Here is a 25611-nt window from a genome sequence, read left to right as displayed (position 1 = left end):
GTATATCTCCCCCCTAGAACACAAAAATAAGTTTATCACTTCTCCTCTGTGCAGGGAAGTGTGTTTAGCTGAGCAAAGAAAAGGTTCTTAGAGGAGATATGAGGTGGAGGGCAAGTTTTGTGTCTTTCTTTAGTAATAGGAAGAAGGTGAAAACCTCAATACCATGATAATACTTTTTGTAGCTCAGGTGCTATGGCTCCCTACATATTTCTATCAAAGGCATCTCCATCCACCCTGACATTTGTGATGGGACCTGGGAGTCAACTTCTCTATCCCTCGTCAACATGTAATCAATCCCCAAGTTGCCTGTTTTTCCAAAACACATATATCAAATTCACCCATTTGTTCTTTCTGCACCACCTCTCACCTGACATATGGCATCACCTCTTGACTGTGTCCTTTCCAGTCCTTTCTCTGCAGAGTGATCTTTTTATAGACCATAATAGAACATATCACTCCCCTGCTTGAAACACTTTGGTTGCCTACCTTACACAATAGAAATGTAAAGTTTTTAATTATCCCCAGCTCTTTCCACCACGTGAGGATAGAAGAAGTCTGCAACCCAGAAGAAGAACCTCATCCAATCATGATGGCACATTGACCTCAGACTTCCAGGCTCCAGAACTGCAAACAATAAATTTCAATTGTGCATAAGCTACCCAGTCTGTGGTATTTCATTTTAGCAGTCCAAATAAACTTAGACATTCATTAATTAATAAAGGTAAGAGTAAAACATTACAACTATTCCAGTTCAGAGGATTCAAAAAGGACCTTTCACACACAAAATGCAAAGAATTCCACACACACACACAAAATTACCAGAACTAATAGATGAATTCAGCCAAGTTGCAGGCTACAAGATCAATATGCAAAAATCAATTGTATTTCTGTAAACTAGCAATGAACAACCAAAAAGGAAATTAAGAAAATAATTACATTTATAATAGTTTCGAAAAGAATAAAATACTTAATAAATTCAACAAAAGAAATGCAACACTGTACATTGAAAACTACAAAATATCATTGAAAGAAATTAAAGAGCCAAATAAATGGAAAAATGTCTCATGTTCATGGACTAGGACACTTACTATTGTTAAGATAATAATACTTCCTCAAATGATCTACAGATCAATGTAATTTCTATCAAAATCCCAGCTAGCTTTTTTGAAGAGATTGACAAGCTGATCATAAAATTCATATGGAAATACAAGAGACCAAGAATACCAGGAAAACAAATCTTGAAAAAAAAAAGCTGGAGCACTCACAATTCTTGATCTCAAAATTTACAACAAAGCTACAGTAACCAAGACAGTATGGTCCTGGGATGAGGACAAAAACACAGATGAATAAAATGGAATTGAAAGTCGAGAAATAAACCCTTATATTTATTGTCAACTGATTTTTGACCCTGGTGCCAAAACAATTCAATGGAGAAAGATTAGTCTTTTCAGCAAAACGTGCTGGTATAACTGGGTTTATTCTTTCACCCGTATGTGAAGAATAAAGTTGGGCTCTTCCTTACATCATACACAGAAATTAATGCGATGGAGAATTCAAACACACACATTTATTAGTTATCAGAAAAGCTGAAATAAATGTACAAAGAGATGCAAATTTGGCTAATATCCACAGGGCAATAATCAATTAAATTCCACCCAAAAAATTCATTTACATTTCTGTAGGTAATCATTTTTTTGCATCGCTGTTAGTTTTCTCTAACTTAAAGGGTCAAAAAATAATTCAAAGACAATGAAAGGGATGATTCCATATAGAATCAGATAACTCAAAAGAGTACCCCAGAGAGGATATCTAGTAATCTTTTTGGGGGAGGGGGTAGTTCATTTCAAAATCTTTCACAAGTTTTCTCAAGATTCCTCTTGGAGGAACCTTGGTCCCTAGCTTATTCTCACTCTGCAGATGTTAGCTTAAATGGCAGTTCCTAGGTAGACACCTCCCCTGATGCCCAAACCAATGCCTAAACTGGATTAGTTTAGGATTTCCAGTTGTTCTCTTAAAGAGTATCCTGGGATTTCCTTCAGATCACTTACCACATTTGTAATTAGAGATTTATTTGGGTAGTTGTTTCGTTACTATCTACTACCATGAGAACATGTTTCTTTTTTGCTCACCTCTGTATTCTGTCTTTAATAGGGCTTTAATAGGTACACAATAACTGTTTGTAAATTTAATCAATCAACCAATCAATTCACCAGTCAATCAATCAGTGACGAATGCTACCCCAGCACCTTGTTGTCAACATAAACTATGAATCACAATCTTGAGAGAAAAAAATAGGTTTTCAGTTTCAGGTTTACCTTAAATTTTGCTTCATGAGAATTTAATGTCTGATTCATAACAGAAAAGTAAAAGCTTATAAAATTTCTTGAAGATTTTGGGCTTAATATAGCTAATATTATACTTAATATATTAAATACTATTAGCAGAGGAGGGAAGGTCTATTTTTCTGATTTTTTTTTGGCACTTTTTTCAATGGGAAACTTTAGGCTAATTTATTCATATAGGGAGAGAAAAGACTTTTGGTGTAGCTACAATTAGTCTTAAAAACAAAGGAAACCATTCACAAATATTCATAGCAGCTTTTACTTGTAATATCCCCAAACTGGAAAAAAACCAAATGTCCTTCAATGGATGAATGCTAGGACTGCATCACATCTACACCATGGGATACTACTCACCCAAAACAAGAAGCTAACTATTGATATTCACAATAACTTGGATGGAGCTCAACAATTTTAAGCTAAGTGGAGGGGAAAAGCCAGTAACAGAGGTTACATACCATATGATTCCATTTACTTATCTCGAGGGGACAAATCCCAGTGATGGAGAACAGATCACAGGGGTTAAGGATGGGCGAGGGCATGATGGGGCTATACCCCAATTGTGGTGGTGCTTGTATGAATTTATGCATGTGACAAAATTCATAGAAGTACACACCAAGAAAAAACCACGAGTGCATGTAAGAAGTGCTGACATGTTCATAAGATCTCCTTAGTTAATAATACCATTCTACTGTCAATCTCCTAGTTCTGGTGGTTGTACTAAAGTTTGGTAAAATGTCACTGGGTGGAGCTGGGGAAGGTTGCACAGGAACTCTCTGTACTGTTTTTGCCATTTCTATGTAAGTCTAAATTCATTTTAAAATAAAAAGTTAAGGGGCGCCTGGGTGGCTCCGTTGGTTAAGTGTCCAACTCTTGATTTTGGCTCAGGTCATGATCTCATGGTTGGTAACATAGAGCCCCACGTTGGGCTCTGTGCTGACAGCTCAGAGCCTGCTTGAGATTCTCTCTCCCTCTCCCTCTGCCCCTCCCTTGCTCTCTCTCTCTCTCAAAATAAATAAATAAACATTTAAAAAAATAAAATAGGGGTGCCTGGATGATTCAGTCAGTTGAGCATTCAGCTCTTGGTTTCATTTTGGCTCAGGTCATGATCTCACAGTTCGTAGGTTCGAGCCCCCATCAGGGATTCTCTCTCTCTCTCCTCTCTCTCTCTCTCTCCTTTCCCCTACTCATGCTGTCTCTGTCTCTCTCAAAATAAACTTTAAAAATAAATAAATAAATAAAATAAAAAGTTGAAGTAAAGAAGATTCTTTGTGTCCAGAAAAAATTATTTCTCTCATCACTACTATAACTTAAACTCTGTTATGGTCTCCAAAATCAGTGGTTGGAGCCACAGAATTGTTCTTTCACATCCAGCAGCTTCTCGGCTCCTTGTGTGAGGCTCGAGAGGGCTGAGACAGGGCTAAGAAGCACCGTGAGCAGAGTGGAGCCTCCTGTGAATAAGGCAATGGAAAGGCTCCTTTTCCGGTTGTTCTCCCGACAACGTTCAGGGAGAGAGGCTCTGGGGGAGTACAGGGAAAGGCTTGGTGCATGGGGAAGTAGTTACCTTACCACAGTTGGCTCGGTGTGGGACAGGCTTAGTGGGCATTCTGCATTAGCACAGCATTTCCAGGAACAGGCTAGTTGGTTTGCAGAGGTGGCACAGTGGGCAGGAGCGACCCCATCCTAGGACTAAACATTTATTCCAACAAGACAAAACTACCAAATCGGAGAGAAATCATCAAGCTCCTTTTCACAGGTTGTGGAAGCTCATTCAGAGAGGTTCAATGACACTTGTAGCAAAACAAGTTAGTAATGTTAGTTTTGAGCTTTGGAATCGACATTCTGGAGGGATGCTATTCCCTTGTCACCTGTCCCTCACTGCCAATATGGCATTCAAGGACATTTTGTAAATTCCAAACCCAACTAAAGTTAAACCAGGTGCAGGGACTGTGCAGTATTGCCCTCTGTGTGTCCAGAGAGTCACCATACTCTTAACTCGGGAGGCAGGGGAGTCTATTCTATAAGAGTCCTCCTCCCCCTGTGAATCTTGCCTCATTGTCAAGGGGAAAGGCCCAGAGTCTAAGATTCAAACTCATCGCTCCTCTCTAGATCCTGGGGTTTGGCTTTTGCTCTACAGCTTTGCAGTAAAGCAAAAGCAATAATCTGACCACGTATCTTGAGGTTTGTGTAACTGGAAGGACACAATTATCAAAAAGTCAGGAAACACCAATTCCCCAGGCAGGGATGGGGCTGGTGAGTCTGGGACTCTTTGAACCTCCAGGGATCCAAAGACAGGAAGTGCTGTGGCAAATATAGGGGGAAGGGAGGGGCGGTAAGGAAATGTTGGTGAGAAGCGGACAGGTCTGCTTAAGGGTGTTTAGGTGGTGCTGAGGCCCACGTGAGCCCAAAGAAGGGTCTCAGGGACCTTGAAGGGGCTTCCCAGGAGCAGCCCATGTGGCGGTACCTGCGAACCACTGGGAAGCATTTGGCATCAGTCTCTCTCCCAGGAAGAGACAGATGTCCCATGATATACATAGATCAGAGCCCCTGTGCATGTGTCACGGATACCTTGAATGGGGACAACTTTGGGGAGCAACTACACAGCAGTCGCTTGCTCAGTCTTGAATTCCAAGGGCTAGTCTGTCCTCAGCTCCTGGATAAAACTCACGGCAGTCCCCATGATTTTCCTAGTTGTTCTCAAATAAGACCAACCATTCTGCAGTGTCTTAAGTCACAAACACAGTGTCAATATAAATAAATGAATAAAATTTACAATCCCATGTAAAGAAAGTTCCACGTCAATCTCACCTCAGTGAGCACCTTGCAGGCAGAAAGCCTGTAGTCGGGGCCGGAGGGCTTTCCCCACCCAGCCCTTGTGCTTCCCCTGCTGGAAGATAGAAAAGGTGAGGCCTTGTATGGCCCCTTTTATATCAGATGCCCAGAACAGGCAAATCTCTGGAGACAGAAAGTTAGATTAGTGGTTGCAAGGAGCTACGGGGAGGGGAAAATGCAGGTGAGTGCTAATGGGCCTAGGGTTTATTGGGGGGGGGGGGGGGCGAAGGGACCAGTGATCCACCAGAAATGGTATAAAGACTATTTCAAAGTGAAAACATCTGAGCTACAACAGACGCAGGAAGAATCTTATCTGAATGTCCCTTACTGACTAAAGCGGACCTTTATCAGAGTCAGCTGCCACCAACCCCACCTCCAAGGTCATTAAAAAAAAAAACAAAACTGTGGAGGGGCACTGGGTGGCTCAGTCCATTATGCATCTGACTCTTGGTTTTGGCTCAGGTCATGATCTCACAGTTTATGAGTTCAAGCCTCACAATGGGCTCTGCACTGACAGCTCAGAGCCTGCTTGGGATTCTCTCTCTCTCTCTCTCTCTCTCTGCCCCTCCCCTGCTTGCTCTCTCTCAAGAATAAGTAAACTTAAAAAAATTTTTTTAATAAAAATTTTTTAAAACCTGTGTAAATGAGCCTTATCAGAACCTTCCATCCCTAGAAGCACTAACCTTCCCCTCCCCCTTCAGCTGGTATATAAACATTTACCCCTAGCTGTGTGGGGGAGCTTCTCTCTAGATACAGCACTCCCACGGGTGCAATAAACTTTTCCCCCTGATAATCTGTCTTTTGTCAATTAGGTCACAGACTCCTGATCACCAGACCTAAGTCGGTAGAGAACAAGTTTTTATTCCCAAGAGTGGCAATTAAAATGTCCAGGAATTAGATAGTGGTGATGGTTTCACGACCCTGTGAATAAAAACCACTGGATTTAAAAGGGTAAATTTTAACTCAATAGAAATGAAGTGAGGGGAACTAGAAAGTTCCTACTTGATTGGTCTGTCCCGGACATCTAGCTGTGATGCTCTGGACTTGGCAGGAATTTGAAGCTGACCCTTTCTCTTACAATGCCCACCACCCACCCACTTACGGCTGGTACCTGTCAGCCCTGAGAAAGACAGTGTTAACTCTTTCTCTCTGCAGACGGCTGTCCTTCCTTCCAGGTGGTCCCCTTGGACAGGACCTCAGATGACCTGCACTGGCCCCTCCTCTGGCTCAAGGCTTATGCCTGCCTGGCCCATGGGAAACCCACACTCCTTGCCCTGAGCAAACCATCCAATGCAACAGCTCTCCCTCTGTACCACCCTCAAAGCAGCTGGCCAGACCATCTCTCTTCCTTCAGATTTTCTAGACCCGAGTCAGATAGCTGGTCACTGCATCCCCCAAACTGCTGAGTCACCTGGTTGAAGCCCCTCTTTCTAACATTAGGTGTAGAGAAAAAAACACTTCCAGCCTGCCCTGTGAGAAGTAGAATTTACTGCATTACCACACAGCCTCTTGAAACCTTCTTCTACCCCTTTCCACCCCCTCCCAACTTTGATACTTTCAATGTGATTTCAAAGGTTAAAAAGTTACAATGAACCTTCTTTGTGATCTGTATCAAGGTGGTATTGTGCCCATATGAGTGATATTTACCATATTTTTCCACATGTCTTTTGGAAAGAGGAGGGAAGTTGCCAATCTGGTAAAGGGGAAAATCAGGAAACCAGTAGAATCTGTCTGTGTCCCTCAGCTTCCCTCATTAGGCCTCTTTAGGGGATCCCCACTGCCCCCCAGTCCTTAGTTGCTCAGTGTCCTCGATTGTATTCTCCTCAGGTGCCATCCTAAAATCAGCTCTCAGGGTCTCTTTTCATACTGAAGTGTGAATGACTAACCAAGGCTTTAACAGGTTTTGAAAGGCCAAAACCAAAACTCAGGAATCAGACATGAGGTGTGGAACAGCTAGTGGCTTCTGGGATTTGGGGCCACCCAAGCTTTCCAGCAAGGATGGAAGGGAGGGCAGGGGAGAATGGGGCAGTAAGCTCTTGGGCACAGGTAAAGGTCTGATGTTTCAGGGCCAAATAGGGAATAGGGCTTGGGAAGGCAGGAAGGCAGTCAGGGATGCTAATAGAAACCTGAGACTTGTAATCCTACAGACAGCCCATTGCCACCTGGCCCACCCGAGACAGAGGACAGCAGAGTCACAGGAGGGAGAAAAGGCACTTAGATTTGTGGAGTACAAAGCCGCAGCTGAGAGTGGCTGTTCCCATTGGGTATCTGCGTGATGAGCTCCGAGGGAACAGAGGCATGGATCTTGCCTCTCCAGGAATGTGGAACCACTCCTCCTCCAGACCTCCTCATCGCATAAGAAGCATCTATCTGGTCCCCAACCCCCACCCGATTTTGGCAATGAGGTAGGGGTCCCACCCAGTATCCCCCATCATTAAGAGACCCTGTCTTGTCTATTCCCATGGATGCAACTGAGCCCAGCCCTGATCATTTCCCACTGGAGGACTGTGACAGCAATGGCCTTGTCACTGGTTTGTTCACCCTGAACCCATTCTTCACAGACTATCAGAGTGAGCTCACCGAAGTGTAAAACCCATCGTGCTTTCTCTGCCTAAAACACACCAAAATCTTCCCACTGGCCTCAGAATAAACCTCATATCCACAACATGGCCTATTTGCCCTGTGCAATCTAACACCAGTCTGCCTCTCCAGCCCCATCAGGTACTCCTTTCCCCAGCCATACTCAGTCCGTGACATATACTAGGACTTTGCACCTCAGGACCTTTGCATAAGCTATTTCCCTTACTTGTACTTCTCTTTTCCTTGCTTTTCAACCTAGTTAACGTTGCTCATTTTTTAGCTCTAAGTTCATAAGTTCTCTTCTTAGAGAAGCAATATATTCCTTTCAAAGTGTTGCTTATTACAATGTGTAAGTATATGTCTATTTGTGTGATTATTTATTTAACATAGGTCTCCAGGAGAACAGGGACATGATCTTTTGGCCCTCCGTGGTATTATTGGTGCCAAGCAGAAGGCTGAACACACAGTGGGCACTTAGTTAATACTGAGCCTGGGTGTGTCAGTCTGTTAATGGATGGATGGGTGGGTGAATATTCTAACAGGAAGCTCCCACTAATTTTTCTTTTGCCTCAGGTTCCAGTGTGCTGTAGCACAGCACTGTTAATAATCCTGTCTTTATTCAAAACTGATTTTGTATTCGCTGTGGATTCTTTGGCAAATTCATTTTTAAAATATCTTATTAAAATATTATTTATCTCGGGGCACTGGGGTGGCACAGTCAGTTACACATTTGACTCTTGGGTTTGGCTTACATCAGGATCTCACAGTTCGTGGGTTCAAGCCCCGCGCTGGGCTCCGTGCTGACAGCTAGGAGCCTGGAGCCTGCTTCAGATTCTGTGTCTCCCTCTTTCTCTCTCTCTCTCTGCCCCTTCCCCGCTCGCACTCTGTCTCTCTCTCAAAAATAAACAAACATTAAAATTTTTTAATATTACTTATCTTGATGTATCGAGTTTTCTTGGTGCCCTCTTTTGTGCCCAAAACCAGCGCTCCACTCACCACACCCTAGTTATATCCCTGCCCATAGTAAGGAATTAATAAATGGCAACTATTGTTAAAATAACTACTACTGTATAGATAAGACATAAGAGGACAATTATAGGCTTTAGAGTCAGACAGATTTAGGTTCCTGGCTTATTCATTGATCAAGCAATCATTCATTTGTTTATACACCTGGTCAATGATTTCGTTCAGAGCCTCTTCTGTGCCACCCGTTTTCCAAACATGCTTTCAGGGAGCTTCCATTCTGGATGCTCTGTCACTGACCAGCTTGTGACTTTCCATGAGCCGTTTACACTTCCAAAGGCTCATCAGGCCCTTTGTCTGTAACAGGGTAATACTGGTAACATCTGCCTGTATTTTGCAAAGGTTGGGAATTTTAGCATTTAGTTATGTCAATAGACATGGACCAACACCTGATACCCAATGCAATGCCCCGTCTGGTGTGATTCACAGTTTCAAGGACAGAGGCCCACCAAGGGTAAGTGTCCTCTCTAGGGCCACACAGCTTTCAGAAGCAGAAACAAAGACAAACCTGGTCTTCCTGCTTCATGGTGAATGCTTTGCTGTGCTGGGTGGATACAGACAAACCTCCCCTTCCCAACCCAGCATCTTCCTGAGGCCTGGAGGGATTGGGAAATGGTAGTGACTGCTTCCTTGTGCATGGAGGACAGGTCTGCCCTGTTGTGGCCTGCCCTGGGTGCCCACAGAGGCATAGTCCAGCCTTTGGGAGGGTTTGAGGGAAGGAGTGGACAGGAGGGGTTAGTACAGAAGGAAGAGAGGTATTAGAAAAAGACTAATTTAGGGGCTCCTGGGTGGCTCAGTCGGTTGAGCATCCGACTTCGGCTCGGATCATGATCTCACAGTCCTCATGAGCTCAAGCCCCACATGGGGCTCTCTGCTGTCAGCACAGAGCCCAGTTCAGATCTTTCCACCACCCGCTCTGCACCTCCCCCTCTGGTTCTCTCTCTCTCTGTGTCTCTCAAAAATAAACAAACTTAAAAAAAAAGAAAAAGATAAACTTAAAAATATAAGGAGGAATAGGCATCCAGAAGGGGGCCAGGCCATCCCCTCTCCATGGTATGCTGCTGTCTCATCCTTCCTCCATCCCCATGCTGTCACAAACAGAGAAGCAGGTCCAGGTCTCCTAGTAGACATGGCCTAGCCTCACACCACCCTTCTCTGGGCAGAAGCAAAGGTTGCACCTATGGTCTCTCTTCTGTCTCTCAGAAAATCCCACATGGTCTGTGACACGTTCTTTTAAGACCTGTCCTTTCTGCCTTGAAGTAGTTAACCTTCCGTGGTGATAAGAAGCCAGCAAGGCTTGAGTGGGTACTTTCCAGGGGGAGGCGTAGACTTCTGAACACCTGCCAAGTATACAGACACAGGGAGAGGCTGTGGCCTTCTGGCCTGGGCTGGACCCACAGGGAGATGGGTGTGGGTGCCTATCCCAGTGGGTAGAGAGGACCTGAGTCTGGGAGGGAGAAGACGAAGAGGGGAGTCAGCTGAGGGGCACACGAATCACTGAGGAAGACACTGTCTGGGGTCCTGGGGAATAGAGGACAATCCCTCAGAAAGGAGACTGGCCCTAATCTAGAAGTTTACAGGATTCCATGAGGAGGATAGCTGAAGGGAGGTTTCACTCCTAATCCTCTGCCTCTCACCTCTCAGTTTCATCATCCAAAAGAGCCAATGCTTGTGTGCCAACCCGGGGCTGCCTGGGTGTGAGAAATAAGCCCACTGACCCAATCAAAGGAGGGACACAGAGACTCAGAGCACAGTGAAGCAAGGCTTTAATCAACGTTCTTGCAAGAGCCGGTGTCTGATGGATAGGCACACCAGGGGCAGCTACAGCAGGCAATTTATCTCCTAGCATGCAAGTCCCTCTCCTGGTTCCTCATTGGCTGAGTATACAGAGGCAAGTCCCTCCCCTGGTTCCTCATTGGCTGAGTATACAGAGGCTACATCCTTACCTAAAGTTGCCTATGCCCATGTAAGGCAAAAAGTAGTCTGATTGGAACAAATGCACATTCCTTGAGGTGACACAGAGACTTCAGTTCTTTGGCACATGCTCATTGCAAAGCCCATGAAAATAAGCCTGTGAAATGGAGAGGGGAAGAAGAACCAGGAAGTGAAGTGTCTAAGGGTGTGGGACTCCATTGTTGGGGGCGGGGGGTAGGGTTCGTACATATTTCCAATAGGTTATAAACCTATTTTAACAAGACAGCACAGCTCTTATTTGGTATTTCTGAAAATGAATCATCTCACTTCTCACACTGGGTCACGACTACAAACTACATATCACACAGGAGGTTGCAGATTATTAAAAGGATTGGGGTTTACACTGAGTGGGATTAAAAAGCCATTGGAGGCTCTCTCTCTCAAAAATAACATTAAAAACTAAATAAATAAAGTATAAACACTTTTTTAAAAAACAGGAGGCACCGGGATGACTCAGTCAGTTAAGTGTCTAACTCTTGGTCTGGGCTCAGTTCATGATCTCACAGTTCTTGGGTTTGAGCCCCACATTGGGCTCTGTGCTGACAGTGAGAAGCCTGCATAGGATTCTGTCTCCCCCTCTCTCTGCCTCTTTCTCTCTCTCTCTCTCAAAAGTAAATAAACACTTTTTTTTAAAGCCATTGGAGGGTTTTGAACAGGATACCAGAGTTGATTGATATTTTAACAGGGTCACTACAGCTGCATCGCTGAGAATGACCTGAAGGGCACAAAGTCATTAAAGAGACAAGTTGGAAGCTTTTGCAAGAATCTCTGTGAGAGACAAGGGTAGCCTGGACCAGGTGGAGAGAGAGGAGGTGCTGAGGAATAATGAGATTCTGGATATGTTTTTGAAAGTAGAATCAACTGTGTTTATGAATGGCTTGGATATGGGGCATGAAACAAAGAGAAGGGTCAAGGATCAGGAGTCTGCATAAGGAATCTCATGACCAGTTTTACCAACTATTTGTGCACTTGAAGGTACTTAACTCCTGAGGAAAACACTGCAACATCAAGGATGAAATGAATTTCCTGGAGGAAGAGTCCTTCATGAAATAGTCACTCTCTGTGCCTGTATCCACTGGGCAGTTGGGAAAGCATGAAGGCACCTTTGCCCTCTACTTCCTATTGCATTCTCAGCCTTGTTCCGTTTTTCAGAAATAGCATGTTGCCTATTGTATAACCAAAGAATAGAATTCTGACCCTCTGCCCTGTGACTTCCTGGTCCTCCTCTCTTATAAATACAAGAGCAGAACTGGGATCCCAGGGAATCAGAGAGCACAGTGCCAGGAGTCCCCAGAGCAGCTTCACCTTCCACTGGGAAAATGAAGGTCTTCGCAGCTGCCCTCCCCTTCCTCATTGTTGCTACTGCCTTTGGAGCCCAGGTCCAGGCCCTTCATGGTGAGTTCAGTGAGCCTTCTCACTGGTGATAGGCTCCATAGTAACTTGCAATCTGGAGAGGAGACACAAAAGGACACCTTTGTCCTCCTGTGACTGCTCCCTGTCCCAGACGCAGATGTGAATTTGCCACTTGTTTAAAAGCAGCAGCAGTAGGGTGTGGACCTCCCTCTGCGGCCTTTGGTCTCTGGGAAAAACTGTACAAATGACTGGTCCCCCTAAGGGAAATAATCCTCTCCCTTTTCATGACCAGAATTATTTGATACCTTCTCTTCGCTGAACTAGGGTGGTTAAGTGCTAAATCAAAAGAAGTGTAGTAAAATTGTAAATTTGTAGAAAGAAGCATAGAATTCTACAATGTTAGAAGGATTACATACCATCTAGTGTAAAACTATCATTTTGAAGAGGAAATGGGACAAGCCAGGAAAGTGACTCACCCAAGTCACCTAACCATTCTATGTATTTAACAAATAACTATCTAATGCTTCCTATATGCAAGCAGGCACTGTTCTAAGTGTCTTATGGACTTAATACATTAGATCCCCCTAACAACCCTGTGGGGTAGACTATCGACAACTTGTATAGTTTTGCATATATTATTATCATCATTTTGATTTTACAGTTGAGAAAACTGAGGCATAAGAAATTTAGACAACTTGCTCAAGATTACACAACTATTAAGTGGTAGAATGAGGGTCTGAGCTAGTTAGGAGGCTGCTATGGAAAGAGAAGGCCACTGAAGATTTTATTTTGCAAGCACCACACACCTCATAGCAAACATATCAAGTATACCTCCTTAAATAGAATTCATGCATGCCTCAGTGCATGCCTCCTTGAATAGAATTCATATGTAACTATATAAGAAATAAGCTAAAAGTGTGGTTGGGTTTGACTAGTTAGCAAAATGCAGGTCCACAATCCTTAATCAAAAACTTTGGCGCTGGATGTGTTTTGGAATGCAGAACTATTCCATTTTTAAAAAGGTAATATAGGGGCACCTGGGTGGCTCAGTTGGTTGAGTATCCAATTGTTGGTTTTGGCTCAGGTCATGATCTCACGGTTCATGAGATTGAGCCCCCAGTCGGGCTCTGCACTGACAGCATGAAACTTGCTTGGGATTGTCTGTCTGTCTCTCTCTCTCTCTCTCGGTCTTTCTCTCCCTCTCTTTCTCTCCCTCTCTCTCTCTCTCTCTCTCTCTCTCTCTCTGCACCTCCCTCCTCACATGCTCTCTCCTCAAAATAAATAAACTTTTAAATTAAAAATAAATTAAGTAGTAATAGAATATGATGTAGCAATCCCACTCTGAAATTATACCCAAAAGAACTGGAAGCAGGTACATGAAGAGATATGTGTAAACCCATGCTAATAACAGCATTATTCATTACAGTCAAAAGGTAAGAGCAGCCCAAGTGTCCGTCAACAAATGAAGAGATTTTTTTAATGGGGTATATACATACAACGAAACATTATTCAGCCTTATAAAGGCTAAAAAATGGATGAACATTGAAGACATTATGTTAAGTGAGATATACCAGTTACAAAAGGACAAATACTGTATGACTCCACTCATACGAGGTACTCAAAGTAGTCAAATTCAGGAACAGAAAGAATGGTAGTGGCCTGGGGCTCAAGGGGAGGAAAAATGGGAGTTATTGCTTCATAGTAAGGAGTTTCAGTTTTGCAAGATGAAAACCATTCTGTGGATGGATTGCGGTCATGGTTGCACAATATGTGAATATGCTTAATGCCACTGAACTGTGCACTTTTAAAAATGCTTAAAATTATAAATGTTTATTATGTATATTTCACATTTGCAATGCAATAAGTATCATTTTTTAAAAGGCAACATATGCCTGGACATTACTTAACATCCCTGGCAGAGCTGGGGAAGTGTACTTCAAACATAGTAGTACTTTTGCAGCAAACACATACAAATATTTATGCTAATGGAATAAATAAAGATTATAAATAGCTTCTCTTCACCCTGGGTGGCACTGTGCCACCAAATCAGTTAATAAAAAATGTTTCTGTTTCCTGAGCCCTGTGGATTCCGGAAATGTACAGAAAGTATTGTGGGCTGTATCACATTATGTAGCTAATTCAACTGATTTATTCATTTGGGATTTACGGTTTGCTTTTTGAAATTTTTTTTAACGTTTATTTATTTTTGAGACAGAGAGAGACAGAGCATGAACGGGGGAGGGTCAGAGAGAGGGAGACACAGAATCTGAAACAGGCTCCAGGCTCTGAGCTGTCAGCACAGAGCCCAACGCGGGGCTCGAACTCAAAGACCGCGAGATCATGACCTGAGCCGAAGTCGGCCGCTTAACCGAAAGAGCCACCCAGGTGCCCCTCGGTTTGCTTTTTGTATTTCAAAGTCAACAGGATGATTTCACATCCCAAACAATTTCAAGAGTTTCCTGAAACATCTCAGGGCCCTAAGAGAGACAATGGGCCCTGAGGCAGACCTAGAACACAGACAGTGTCCAGTGGTCCAGCATCATCACCTCCCTACCAGGGGATGGGGCTGAGGAATGAGACTGGTGGAGATACTGAGGCAATGCTGCCTCTGTGACTTCTCTTCCCTTGTTTCTCCCAAATAGAACCCGTGGCGGCAATACGTCCGCATGAAACTTCGATACATCTGCAAGGTAAAAGTATATGTTATATTATAGCTTATGTTTAAAAGCAGCAGCTGCACAGGTCTGCCCGGTGGCTTCAAAACACCTCATTTATGAGGTGGGGGTTGGGGGAAAGGGGGGAAAGATCCTGAAGGTGGCGAACATCCCAAGGAAGATCGGGATAGAATTTTAGGGGTGACCTCTATTCCGCCCAGCTGTCTCCTGAGTTGGATCCCCTGGGACAGCAGGTGCTCTCTAATGCCTCCTGCAGGCATCAGAAGTTTCCTCTTCTTTCAGAAATGATCATGGCCCTGCTGTGGCCCTGCCTGGGTGCCCCCAGACACATAGCTCAGCCCCGAGGAGAGGGAAGCAAGTGCTGGCCGAGGAAGAGAAGGTTCCCTTTGAAGTCCTGTGCCTTCTCACCCTCCCCAGGACTTTGGAGGAAAGGGGAAAAGGATCTAGTCTTCCTCAAAAAGAGACCCAGTCCCTAAATGACCCTTTCCCCTTGCTGCAGGCTTTCACCGTCCCTCTGACTGCTGCACCCACTACACTCCACGGAAAATCCGATGTGGATTCATGGAAGATTACTATGAAACAAGCAGCGGGTGCTCCCAGCCAGGTGTCATGTAAGCACCAAGCTCACCAGCCATGTCTTGGGAGGGGAGGGCCTGATGGACAGGTATCTAGAAAAGTCCCACCCACCCTATGGATCCTGCCAGGTCATGATAGGCACGTGTCCTAATTAGGATCCTGCAGGGCATCAGGTATGAGATGTTCCTGAAGAGGGAGGCTGGAGACAGAAGGAGAGAACAGAAGAAAGGCTGCCCAAGGAGACTCCCATGAGTCACTAAGGCACCTCAGCAGACGCAGGGTCTCAGAGAGGAAGTGCCCTGAGCCCCTGCAGCAGAGAAAGAAAAGGACAGGCTGGGCTGAGTGAGGGATCCCAGGGCCAGGGAGGATGGGGCTCCCCATCCCTATTTGCTGAACCCCCCTTAGTTTGTAATTTTTCTCCACCTTGCTCCCCAGCTTCCTCACCAAGAAGGGGCAGCGTGTCTGTGCCAACCCCTTTGATTTGGGAGTTCAGAATTGCGTGAGGTCCCTGAAGTCGAACTAATGATACAGACCTGAGAAAAAGGAAGCTTGCTTGAGGAGAAGGGATACTAGGTGCCAGCCACCCCTATTTCCACTTCTCCTGTCCCAACTACCTCCTGGGATTTTCTTGGCCTATTTTTTTAAAAAGCAACCATTACTGTTCTTTCTGCTCTGGTTATAAAAAGCAATGCATTAATAAAGAGTATCCAATGTAGCTTTCCTTGAACTTTAAGAGGAAAAACAAACTATAGGAATTGCTGAAAACTGGATTCTGCGTTCTTTTTTGAAATGAAACATAAGAGAATTTTTTAAAAGCTAAAAACATTCAAACCCATTCAAACATAGATTGAATATGTGTCCAAAATGTACTTAACCTATTTAATGAGGGAACCATAAAATGGAGCCAAAGGTCATCTGTGGAACAGAGACTTATATCATTAACTGGGGATGGCATTCTAAAATGTTAAGTCAGGGAAAAACAGGGTAATATCCTGTAAGACAATACAACTGTGATTTGGGGGATTATCTTATCTACTAGACAAAAATCATTTACATCTGTGTTAGATAAATATTTGCATGTTAATGTAATTTCACAAAGTCTGGGGCCCCGTCAATAGTAAGTAGAACATCACTCAAGAGAACATTCACCCTGCAGATTTAGGAACCCTGGGGTGGGCCTTTTGGACAATGTTCCAAATGACATTGGAGGAGCTGTCTGCAGTCATCCTTTTCCTGCTTTATTTCTACATTTTGGATGTTTTCTCTCAGTAGATATAACTTCCTAAAAGATTTCCTCTTTAAAGGTAAAGGACATTAAGACAAACATTCAAAGTTGGAGTGAATATCAATTTTACATTCATATCCATTAAAGCATATATGTTTATATTTGTAATTAGTAAATCTAGGTCAACTGTCTCAAAATTCAGAAGAAAACACTGAATTCTAAACAACAACAAAACAGTTTTTGATTCCAAAAAAGTTTAAAACCTATGCTTACTTTTTGGGTGATTTGCCATAAAAAGCTATAGGGAAAAAAAACTAATCGATAACCAAATATCCTTTGTAATAATAAACACTATTAGAAGAAGAAACCTGAGACAATGATTTTTTTAAGTTTATTTATTTTTCTGAGAGAGAGAGAGAGAGAGCAAGCATGTGAAGGGCAGAGAGAGAGGAAGACAGAGAATTCCAAGCAGCCTCCACACTGTTGCTGCAGAGCCCGATGCGGGACTCGTACTGATAAACTATGAGATCATGACCTGAGCTGAAACCAAGAGTCAGATGCTTAACTGACTGAGCCACCCAGGTGCCCCTAAGATAATGATTAAAGCTGGGAGTTATTATCACTCTAAAGCAATCAAATACACATTCACACTATGTCTTTCCTTATCCTCTCTGCTAAAATAGCTCATTTTAAAGGTTTGACTTCAGTGTAGAAAAGTTTCTTTTACTCCATCATTTGGGAGTAGGGGTGGACAGAAGATGACTGGAGAATAAGAGGTAGGGCATAGATGTACCCAATTTAACCAAGCATTCCAGGTGATTCTTATGCAGGTGGTCCTAGGAAGGACCTCACTTCAAGGTACCATTTTAGGAGCTGCAGGAAGAAAGGCAGGCAGGTTAGTTGGTGGACCTGTGCCTTGGTAAATTTCACACCTTCAGGGATGCCTTTCTCTTTTCTCAACCTAAGTGGAAATCCCTAGTTCCCTGGTTGTTAATGCAGATTCCAATGATGGGGGGCCTTGGCTTGGGTGGGTGAGGAGGAAGTGGGACTGGTCAGGCTTTCACTGAGGTTGTCAGAGAGCTTTGTTTCTAGGGGGTGGGGCAGTGGGACTTCTTTCTTGTCTTTGACCAGAGGTTGTCCTGGGTACTGCCCAGTTCTCTCTTGGGCCCATCGTCCTCTCTGGAAGACTCCCAAAGCAGATATCCCTCTTTACTTAGAGAACTGTACTTGTAGCTTTATCCTGGGGCAAATCCCACACCCATCTGTCCTGAAACGGGGACTGGCAAAGTCGTAGTTTCTTTTCCCAACATCCACTGACTCTGCCCTTTGTGTTACCTAGGGTGCCACTGAGAAGATGTTCTGTCAATGATCTCCTTCACCTGTATGATGAAACAAGTTTTTCAGCCTCCTTATTTTGCCATCAAGCTGACACATGTCCTTTATATAGGACAGAAATGTCTCATCTTACGGTCAGCTGATGTTACCTTTTCTGATTTCCTCTGCTACTACAAACTTATTTTCATTTTCATATTTCTTCTGCCATTTCCATGGGACTTGGGGAGGTGGAAGAGGCAAACACAGATGCTCAGGGTTCCAGCTTATATTTTGACTCATTTATGATCTCTCCTGTTGCTCTCTTCACTTCACTGTATTCTGTTTGGATTCAGCACCTTTGAGTTAACACCAGCCCACTGAGCCCTAAAATCAATGACTGAATGATCACAACAGCAACTTTTTGGCTTCAGTGAATCCTCATTGAAAAATCTCAAAAAGTTGTTGGGTTGAAACTGTGCTGCACCCAGGAGGAGTGTGTGTGTGATGTCATCGGGTTCTCTAGCTGGCCAAGTCGTTAGCTCAGTAGAATGAAATGGAGAGCATAGACCCACAGAGCAGTACAGATGGCCTAGGACCAAGTGTCTCCTAGTCAAGGCTTTGGGTCATGACAATGGCAGTTGAACAGAAATGAGGGATAGACACTGAGATGTTCCTTTCTAACCGAGCATCTGGTCATTCTGGTCTTTGGGGTCTTGGAGGGGACGATGGCATGCTATGTCTAGGCCAATTACATAAAACTCGCATACTCTATTTTCACAAGTCCTCAAAAACAGCATGTTCCTTTTTTGCTTCCTTGCTTTCTTGTGGCACCTCTGCCCCTCCTCTCAACTCTTCCCAGCTAAACTCAGTGCAGCCTGCAAGGTTCAGTGTAGATGTCACCATAAAACCCTCCCTCACTATCCCAGCCAGAGCACCCATCTCCTTTTCTCTGGATTCCTGAAACAGATGTTTATTGTCACTCAAACAATGACTGAGTGGCTACTTCATGTTCGACGTTGTGGTAGTCATCAGGAAAACCACGAGAACAAAACAAGCTAGATTCCTGCCCTTCAAAAATATTTCAGTATATAGAGAAGATTGAAAATAAGAATAAACAATGACATCTGTGTGCAAGAATCATATATATAATTCATCATCACTAAATCTCCGAGCTTTATGCAACACTGGATTAAAATGATGAGGCTGTTGATATTGGGAGCAACGAGCCTGGGGCTCAGACCTCCTCAGGCCCCATACAGGCAGCCCAAAGGCTGACGCTTTGAACAATGCAAGTCTTGAGACACTGACCTCCATGCAGTCAAACATCCAAGTATAACTTCTGACTCTACAAAACTTTCCTACCAATAGCCTACTGCTGACCCGAAGCCTGACTGAGAACATAAACTGTTGATTCACACGTATTTTGTTTGTTATATGTATCATATACTGTATTCTTATAATAAAGTAAGCTAGAGAAAATGTTGTTTAAAAAAATCATAAGAAATAGAAAATATGTACAGCACCGAACTGTATTTAATGTATAATATGTACAGTACCGAAAAAAACCCACATGTAAGTAGATCTGCACAGTTCAAATTCACGTTGTTCAAGGGTCAACTGTATAAGCACACCAGTTACAAAGTTATACTACACATCAGGCCTTCTGAAACTTTAACGTGCAAAATAATAATCTGGAGGGCTTGTTAAAACAGTTTCCTCATCCTATTCCCAGAAATTCTAATTCAGGAGGATGGAATGCCCCACCCCCAAATCAGTGTTTCTAACAAGTTCCCAGGTAATCCTGATGCTACAGGGAGGAATGGGAATTTGAAGAATTCTCACTTCTGACTTTGTCACTTAAGCACTGTTTGCAACTTTTATAAAAAGTACATGTTTTGTTAGTAACCAAAAAATAATTTCAAAGAGTTGAAAAAATAAATCTTTATGGTCTTCTCAAGACCTAACAACAGGGACACCTGGGTGGCTCAGTCAGTTAAGCGTCCAACTGCTAATTTCCACTCAGGTCATGATCTCACGGTTTCATGAGATCGAGCCCCGCATCAGGCTTTGTGCTGACTTCTTGGAGCCTGCTTGGAATTCTCTCTCCCTATCTGCCTCTCCCTCTCAAAATAAATAAATAAGCTTAAAAAAAAAAAAAAGAACAAACAACAAAATGGGCCAGTTCTTGTGTCGATATTTGATTTTTTTTTTTATGATGAAACTCATCAGAGCTGTCTAATTATAAAACAAGTAGGGGCACCTGGGTGGCTCAGTCAGGTAAGCATCCAACTTCGGCTCTGGTCATGATCTTGCGGTCTGTGAGTTCGAGCCCCACATCAGGCTCTGTGCTAAGAGCTTGGAGCCTGCTTCATGTTCTGTGTCTCCCTCTTGCTCTGCCCCCCCACCTGCCACTGGTGCTCTGTCTCTCTAAAATATAAACGTTAAATTTTTTTTAAATTTTTTTAAAACATTTATTTATTACTGAGAGACAGAGACAGAGCATGATCATGGGAGGGGCAGAGAGAGGAGGAGACACAGAATCTGAAGCAGGCTCCAGGCTCTGAGCTGTCAGCACAGAGCCTGATGCAGGGCTGGAACTCACAAGCCGCGAGATCATAACCTGAGCTGAAGTCAGACACTTAACCGCCTGAGCCACCCAGGCGCCTCTAAAAAAAATTTTTTTAAGAAATATACAACTGGGGAAAGTTTAAACATGGCTAAAAAAAAAAGTCTGACAGCCAATGTTGAATTTTTTTAAGTAAAAACCTTAGGAGTTGTGCATAGCAGCTAGAAAAAATGTGCTTAAAAGTTGAAAAAAACTTAAAGCTGCATAGAAATCATCAAGGCATAAAATAGCAAATGGAAACATCTATATTTTTACTATTTTACTTTTAGAACCACAGTGTAAATTTTAGAAGTAATATACAGCTCATTCCTTTTTCTCTCTTTTTTTTTCTTCGTGTATTCATTCTCTTAGTGTGAACTAGGGGCTCACCTGAGGACTCAGCTAGGGCAGGGGCAGAGGGCATGACCCACATGCTTGAGGCCAATATGACCAGGACAAAAGACACAGCCAGTATGGCCAGAAGATTTGTCACATACAGGGGACAGTTCAAAGTAAACATAGTGAGGTTAATGGGAGCCAGATTTCTCACTACTAAAGTAGGGAGAGAAACTTAAAAAGGGAAGATTAAAATAAACCCTGTGTGTTGACTTGGAATTGAATGTATTGGTATAAATTTTTGGCTTTTCATTTACCTAGACCAATGACGTAGAAATTGCTACAAATGTGTGAAATTGATATAATAGAAATAGATACAAGTTTATACACACATTTACACATATATACTTCAATATATTTCCTAGTTTGTCCACTAAGAGCTCAGACCTAAAAGTAATGCCCTTCCCATAGCAATGAGCACCGTAAGCACCCAGATCCTGGGTTTTCAAAACCATCCTTCGCTAATGGGATCCAGGGCTCATTGGAGAAATGGCAGGTTCCCAGAGCTAGGGCAAAATATAAGATGAGCCTGGATCATCTTCTTGTGCCAAAAAGTAATAAAATTTTTTTAAAAAGGATAAATAAGAAATCCTAAAATCTCCTAGAGAGAGGGGCAGTGGTGCTGGCAGCCTCACAGGCACAGCCGGTTTACTCAGTATTGAGTGCACACCACACCTTAGCAGCAGCAGTGGGGCGTCCCCTGCTGTCAGAGCCCCTGCACTGGGGCAGCCACCCTGGCTCCCTCTGCTCTTCCACCCTCCGCTCTCACCATGGTTGATCAGCTGATCAAAGAACAGATTGCTGAGTTCAAGGAAGCTTTCTCCCTATTTGACAAAGACGGTGATGGCACCATCACAACAAAGGAACTTAGAACCACCATGAGGTCATTGGGTCAGAGCCCAACAGAACCCAAATTGCAGGATATGATCAATGAGATGGATGCTGATGGTAACAGCACCCTTGACTTCCCAGGATTTTTTACTCTGATGGTTAGAAATGAAAGATACATACAGTAAAGAAGAAATTCATGAGGTATTCCGAGTCTTTGACAAGGATGCCAATAGTTACAGCAGTGTGGCAGAACTATGTCATGTCATGACAAACTTAAGAGAAACACTAACAGATGAAGAATTCAGTGAAATGATCAGAGAGCCATATACTGATGGAGATGGACAAACAACTATGAAGATTTTGTACGGGGCACCTGGGCGGCTCAGTTGGTTGAGCATCTGACTTTGTTTTTGGCTCAGGTCATGATCCCAGAGTCTTGGGATTGAGCCCCGAGTTGGGCTCCATGCTAAGTATGGAGCCTGCTTAAGATTCTCTCCCTCTGCCTCTCTCCCCCACTTGCACCCTCTCTATAAAATAAAAAAATAAAAAGGGTGCCTGGGTGGCTCAGTCGGTTAAGCATCCAACTTCGCCTCAGGTCACAATCTCACAGTTCGTGGGTTCAAGCTCTGCATTGGACTCTGCTTTCAGCACAGAACCCAGTATCTGATCCTCTGTTCCCCTCTCTGCCCCTCCCCTACTTGCACTCTCTCTCAAGAATAAACATTAAAAATATATAAATAAATAAATAAATAAATAAATAATTTATACAGATGAAGACTGCAAATGAAGATCTACTTTCAACTTCTTTTCCCCCTCTAGAAGAAAATGAATCTTTTACTTACCTCTTGCCAAAAAAAAAAAAATTAATTTATTTGTTCTGTTTCCATACAGCAAAACTGAATATCAAAGGTATCTTCTGTCCACACACACAAAATCTGCATGTATTGGTTGGTGGTCCTGTCCTTTGAAGATCAATCTACCCATCAGTTTTACAATATAAATACTTGTACTACCTTAACAATATGAAAGTACTTGGAGGAGCCCTTGCAGTTCCATTTGTTAATGATTAATACATTGGGTTGGCCAGTTTTTCATACATGCTGCTTGACAACTGAGCAGAGTCAGGCATTTGTGTTAAAAATGAAAAATGAGGGTGTCTGGGTGGTTCAGTCGATTAAGCATCCAACTCTGGATCTCAGCTCAGGTCCTGATCTTAGGGCCATGAGTTCAAGCCCTGAATTGGGCTCCATGCTGAACAGGAAGCCTAAGTTAAGGGAAAGGAGAGTGGGAGGGAAGAAGGAAGGAAGGAAGGAAGGAAGGAAGGAAGGAAGGAAGGAAGGAAGGAAGGAAGGAAGGAAGGAAGGAAAATTTATAAATCTATTCAAATAAGTTCTAGTTCAATATGTTAGTATAAATTGTCATAGCTGGTTCACTGAAAACAAACATTTAAAATTGGTTCACTTCAGGATGCTGTGCAGAAATATGGGTGAAGGATAAACTGTCTAGACATAGCCCCACTTAGTAGGATGGCCCTCTTGTACTTCCATGGGCCCTGACCCATGGTGATGATGAAACACATCCTGGTGACATGCTGCATGTGTTGCTTTAGTATTGACCATATTGTGCTAGAGCAAAATGGGTGTCAGGCTGTCACCATTCACACAAATTTTTAAAAGAAACCTTTACCAGGGAAGCACCTTTGGACTCTGTTTTTGAAATCTTTTGAACCATGATTTGGAGCCAGCCAAGTGGGCTGTGGCTATAGACTTCAGCACAATCATCATCACTGCTGTTCAAGAAATTACAATTTACGTCCATTCCAAATTATAAACGCTAGTCTTTTTTTTCCAGTAAAAAGACTATTAACCTAAAAAAAATCTAGAGAGAGGAAAAATCAGGTCACCACAAATAAAGTTCCACTCCAGAAAAAATTCTCATACTCTCAGTGTAGAATTCTATACCCAGCAAAAAATATCAATCAAGTATGAGGGATGAATAATGACTTCTTCAGACAAGCAAGAACTCAGAGAATTTATGTTCCACACACCTTTCTGGATTATTTGATTTTTTAAATCAATGTATATGTCTTGCTTTGGGAACTATTTTCAATATTTTTTAAACAGGTACTGCATACTTACCAGTGGGCAACAGAACATTTAGGACCTCTATGTTGCCACCAAGTTACATTCATCCCACTGCATTTCAGTTTTCATTTACTTTTTTGAGTCCCTCTTTAAGCTATGACTCCTCTGAGGTCAGGGTCATCTTCATTCCCACACTGCAAGTATAGCCCAGTACCTAGAATTTGATATTGTGGCAAAGAAGTGATGCAATCATGAAACCCATCCCACTGTCCTCCTGGACACACAGACGATATATTTTTTCCATACTTTTGTCATTAAATTGGAGCCAGGTGACTTCATTCTGGCTATGGAGTATAAGTGAAAGCAATTTATATCATTCCCACAACTGTTACATAAAAACCTCCCAATTCTTCTGCTTTCCACTATGGTAGCAAAATTAGAGACCTATTGTTGAAACTTGGGGAAATTACAGACAGAAGAAGCTTTAGTCCCTGAATACATGCATAAATAGAAACAGCTTTCTCCAACACACACACCCTCATTCCACTGCTCACACACATTGGACTGTGACATGAGCAAGAAATAAACCTTCATTTAATTAATCCCCTGAGATTTAGGGGTTATTTATTAGCAATTAGTATATGCAGACTAATGTAGGTAGGAACTTAATAACTGCTTGAAAAATCAAGAGATTTCCTGTAAGGTTCCTAGCAACAACTTGGCAAGTGGGCTAAGTCGCCATGAAAACAAAGTAAACACTGTTTCCTTCCAACTCATATTCTCCCCAGAAACAACTTATTTCCTTAGATTGTTTGATTTAAAGAGTTTAAATAGTTTTGTTATTGATGATAACAAATACAGAACATGTCTAATAAATGGCTGTCTTGGCACCTCAGCATGAGAATTCAGCCATTTCCTGTGAGATGCACATACTTAGACCAGCTCAAGTACTTTATTCATGGTTCTTCTAAAACATGTATTTACAAATTGTGTTAGGCTCTTTATGAATGGGCAAAGATAAATAACAGATGTTCCCTGCCCTGATGAGTCCAGGAAAGGAGAGGAGATGTAAACAGCCTTCTAAATGCAACAGTAAGCAAAATGGCCCCTAAGCTGAATATGGTAAAGGCCATTGGACTGAGTCTGCAGAGGTGGATCTATTCTGCACCCCGCTCATCCTATAAATATGAGCAAGTCCCTGGCCCTTTCTTGAGCCTGAATTCCTCCTCAGTAAATGGCCAGTTTAGACCAATCTAAGGATGGCAAATACATAGCACGTGAGCTGCATGTGTTAGTCACAGCACTTCTTCTGAGGTGTGTGGACACGGCCTTGGAATACTATGCAACGCAGAACTCCAGCCCACTGCTAATCAGTGAAGCCTACTGGCCATCCCTGAACACAGCATTTTCTAGGTACTCATCAAGCTTCTCTGTGACAAAAGTCAGAAGCCAGGAGAAGGTCCTAAAGGGATACACCCGAGATCAGAAAGAGCCAAGACTAGAGGCTTTGTAGAAAAGCCAGGTCACTTTCAGAGACAGCTCAGTTGGGGTCCCCAGGTTTCTCCACAGCATAGTGGTTAAGAACACAGACTTGGGAACCAGACTACCTGGGTCTGAACCCAGATTCCACTTATCAACTGTCAAAGCTTGGGCAAGTTATTTATGCTGTGCCTCAGTTTCCTCCATTGCTTATTTAAGATAAAATGGGCTATTATTCATAAAACACTTGGGACAGTGGCTGCTGTGTGTAGCTGTTATGTAATGTTTGTTAAATAATCTACTGAGCATCACAGTGTTTCCTCAC

The 25611-nt window shown here is 43.0% G+C and overlaps 1 protein-coding gene and 1 pseudogene across 1 annotated transcript; both read left to right on the top strand.

The window, feature by feature from the left end:
* The first annotated feature begins 11997 nt into the window (after nt 1–11997).
* LOC106980413 (C-C motif chemokine 23) lies at nt 11998–16063 on the top strand. Its single transcript, XM_015078410.3, has 4 exons — nt 11998–12143; nt 14744–14791; nt 15276–15387; nt 15788–16063. The coding sequence occupies exons 1-4, from the start codon at nt 12068–12070 to the stop codon at nt 15873–15875; spliced, it is 324 nt and encodes a 107-aa protein (XP_014933896.1). The 5' UTR covers nt 11998–12067; the 3' UTR covers nt 15876–16063.
* Nucleotides 16064–21184: 5121 nt separating this feature from the next.
* Nucleotides 21185–22478, top strand: LOC113592587 (calmodulin-A-like; annotated as a pseudogene).
* Nucleotides 22479–25611: the final 3133 nt, after the last annotated feature.

The sequence above is a fragment of the Acinonyx jubatus genome, chromosome E1, assembly GCF_027475565.1.
Source record: "Acinonyx jubatus isolate Ajub_Pintada_27869175 chromosome E1, VMU_Ajub_asm_v1.0, whole genome shotgun sequence".
Lineage (NCBI taxonomy): Eukaryota > Metazoa > Chordata > Mammalia > Carnivora > Felidae > Acinonyx > Acinonyx jubatus.
The sequence above is the reverse complement of the archived record's forward strand: the minus strand, read 5'-3'. Positions and strand labels throughout refer to the sequence as shown.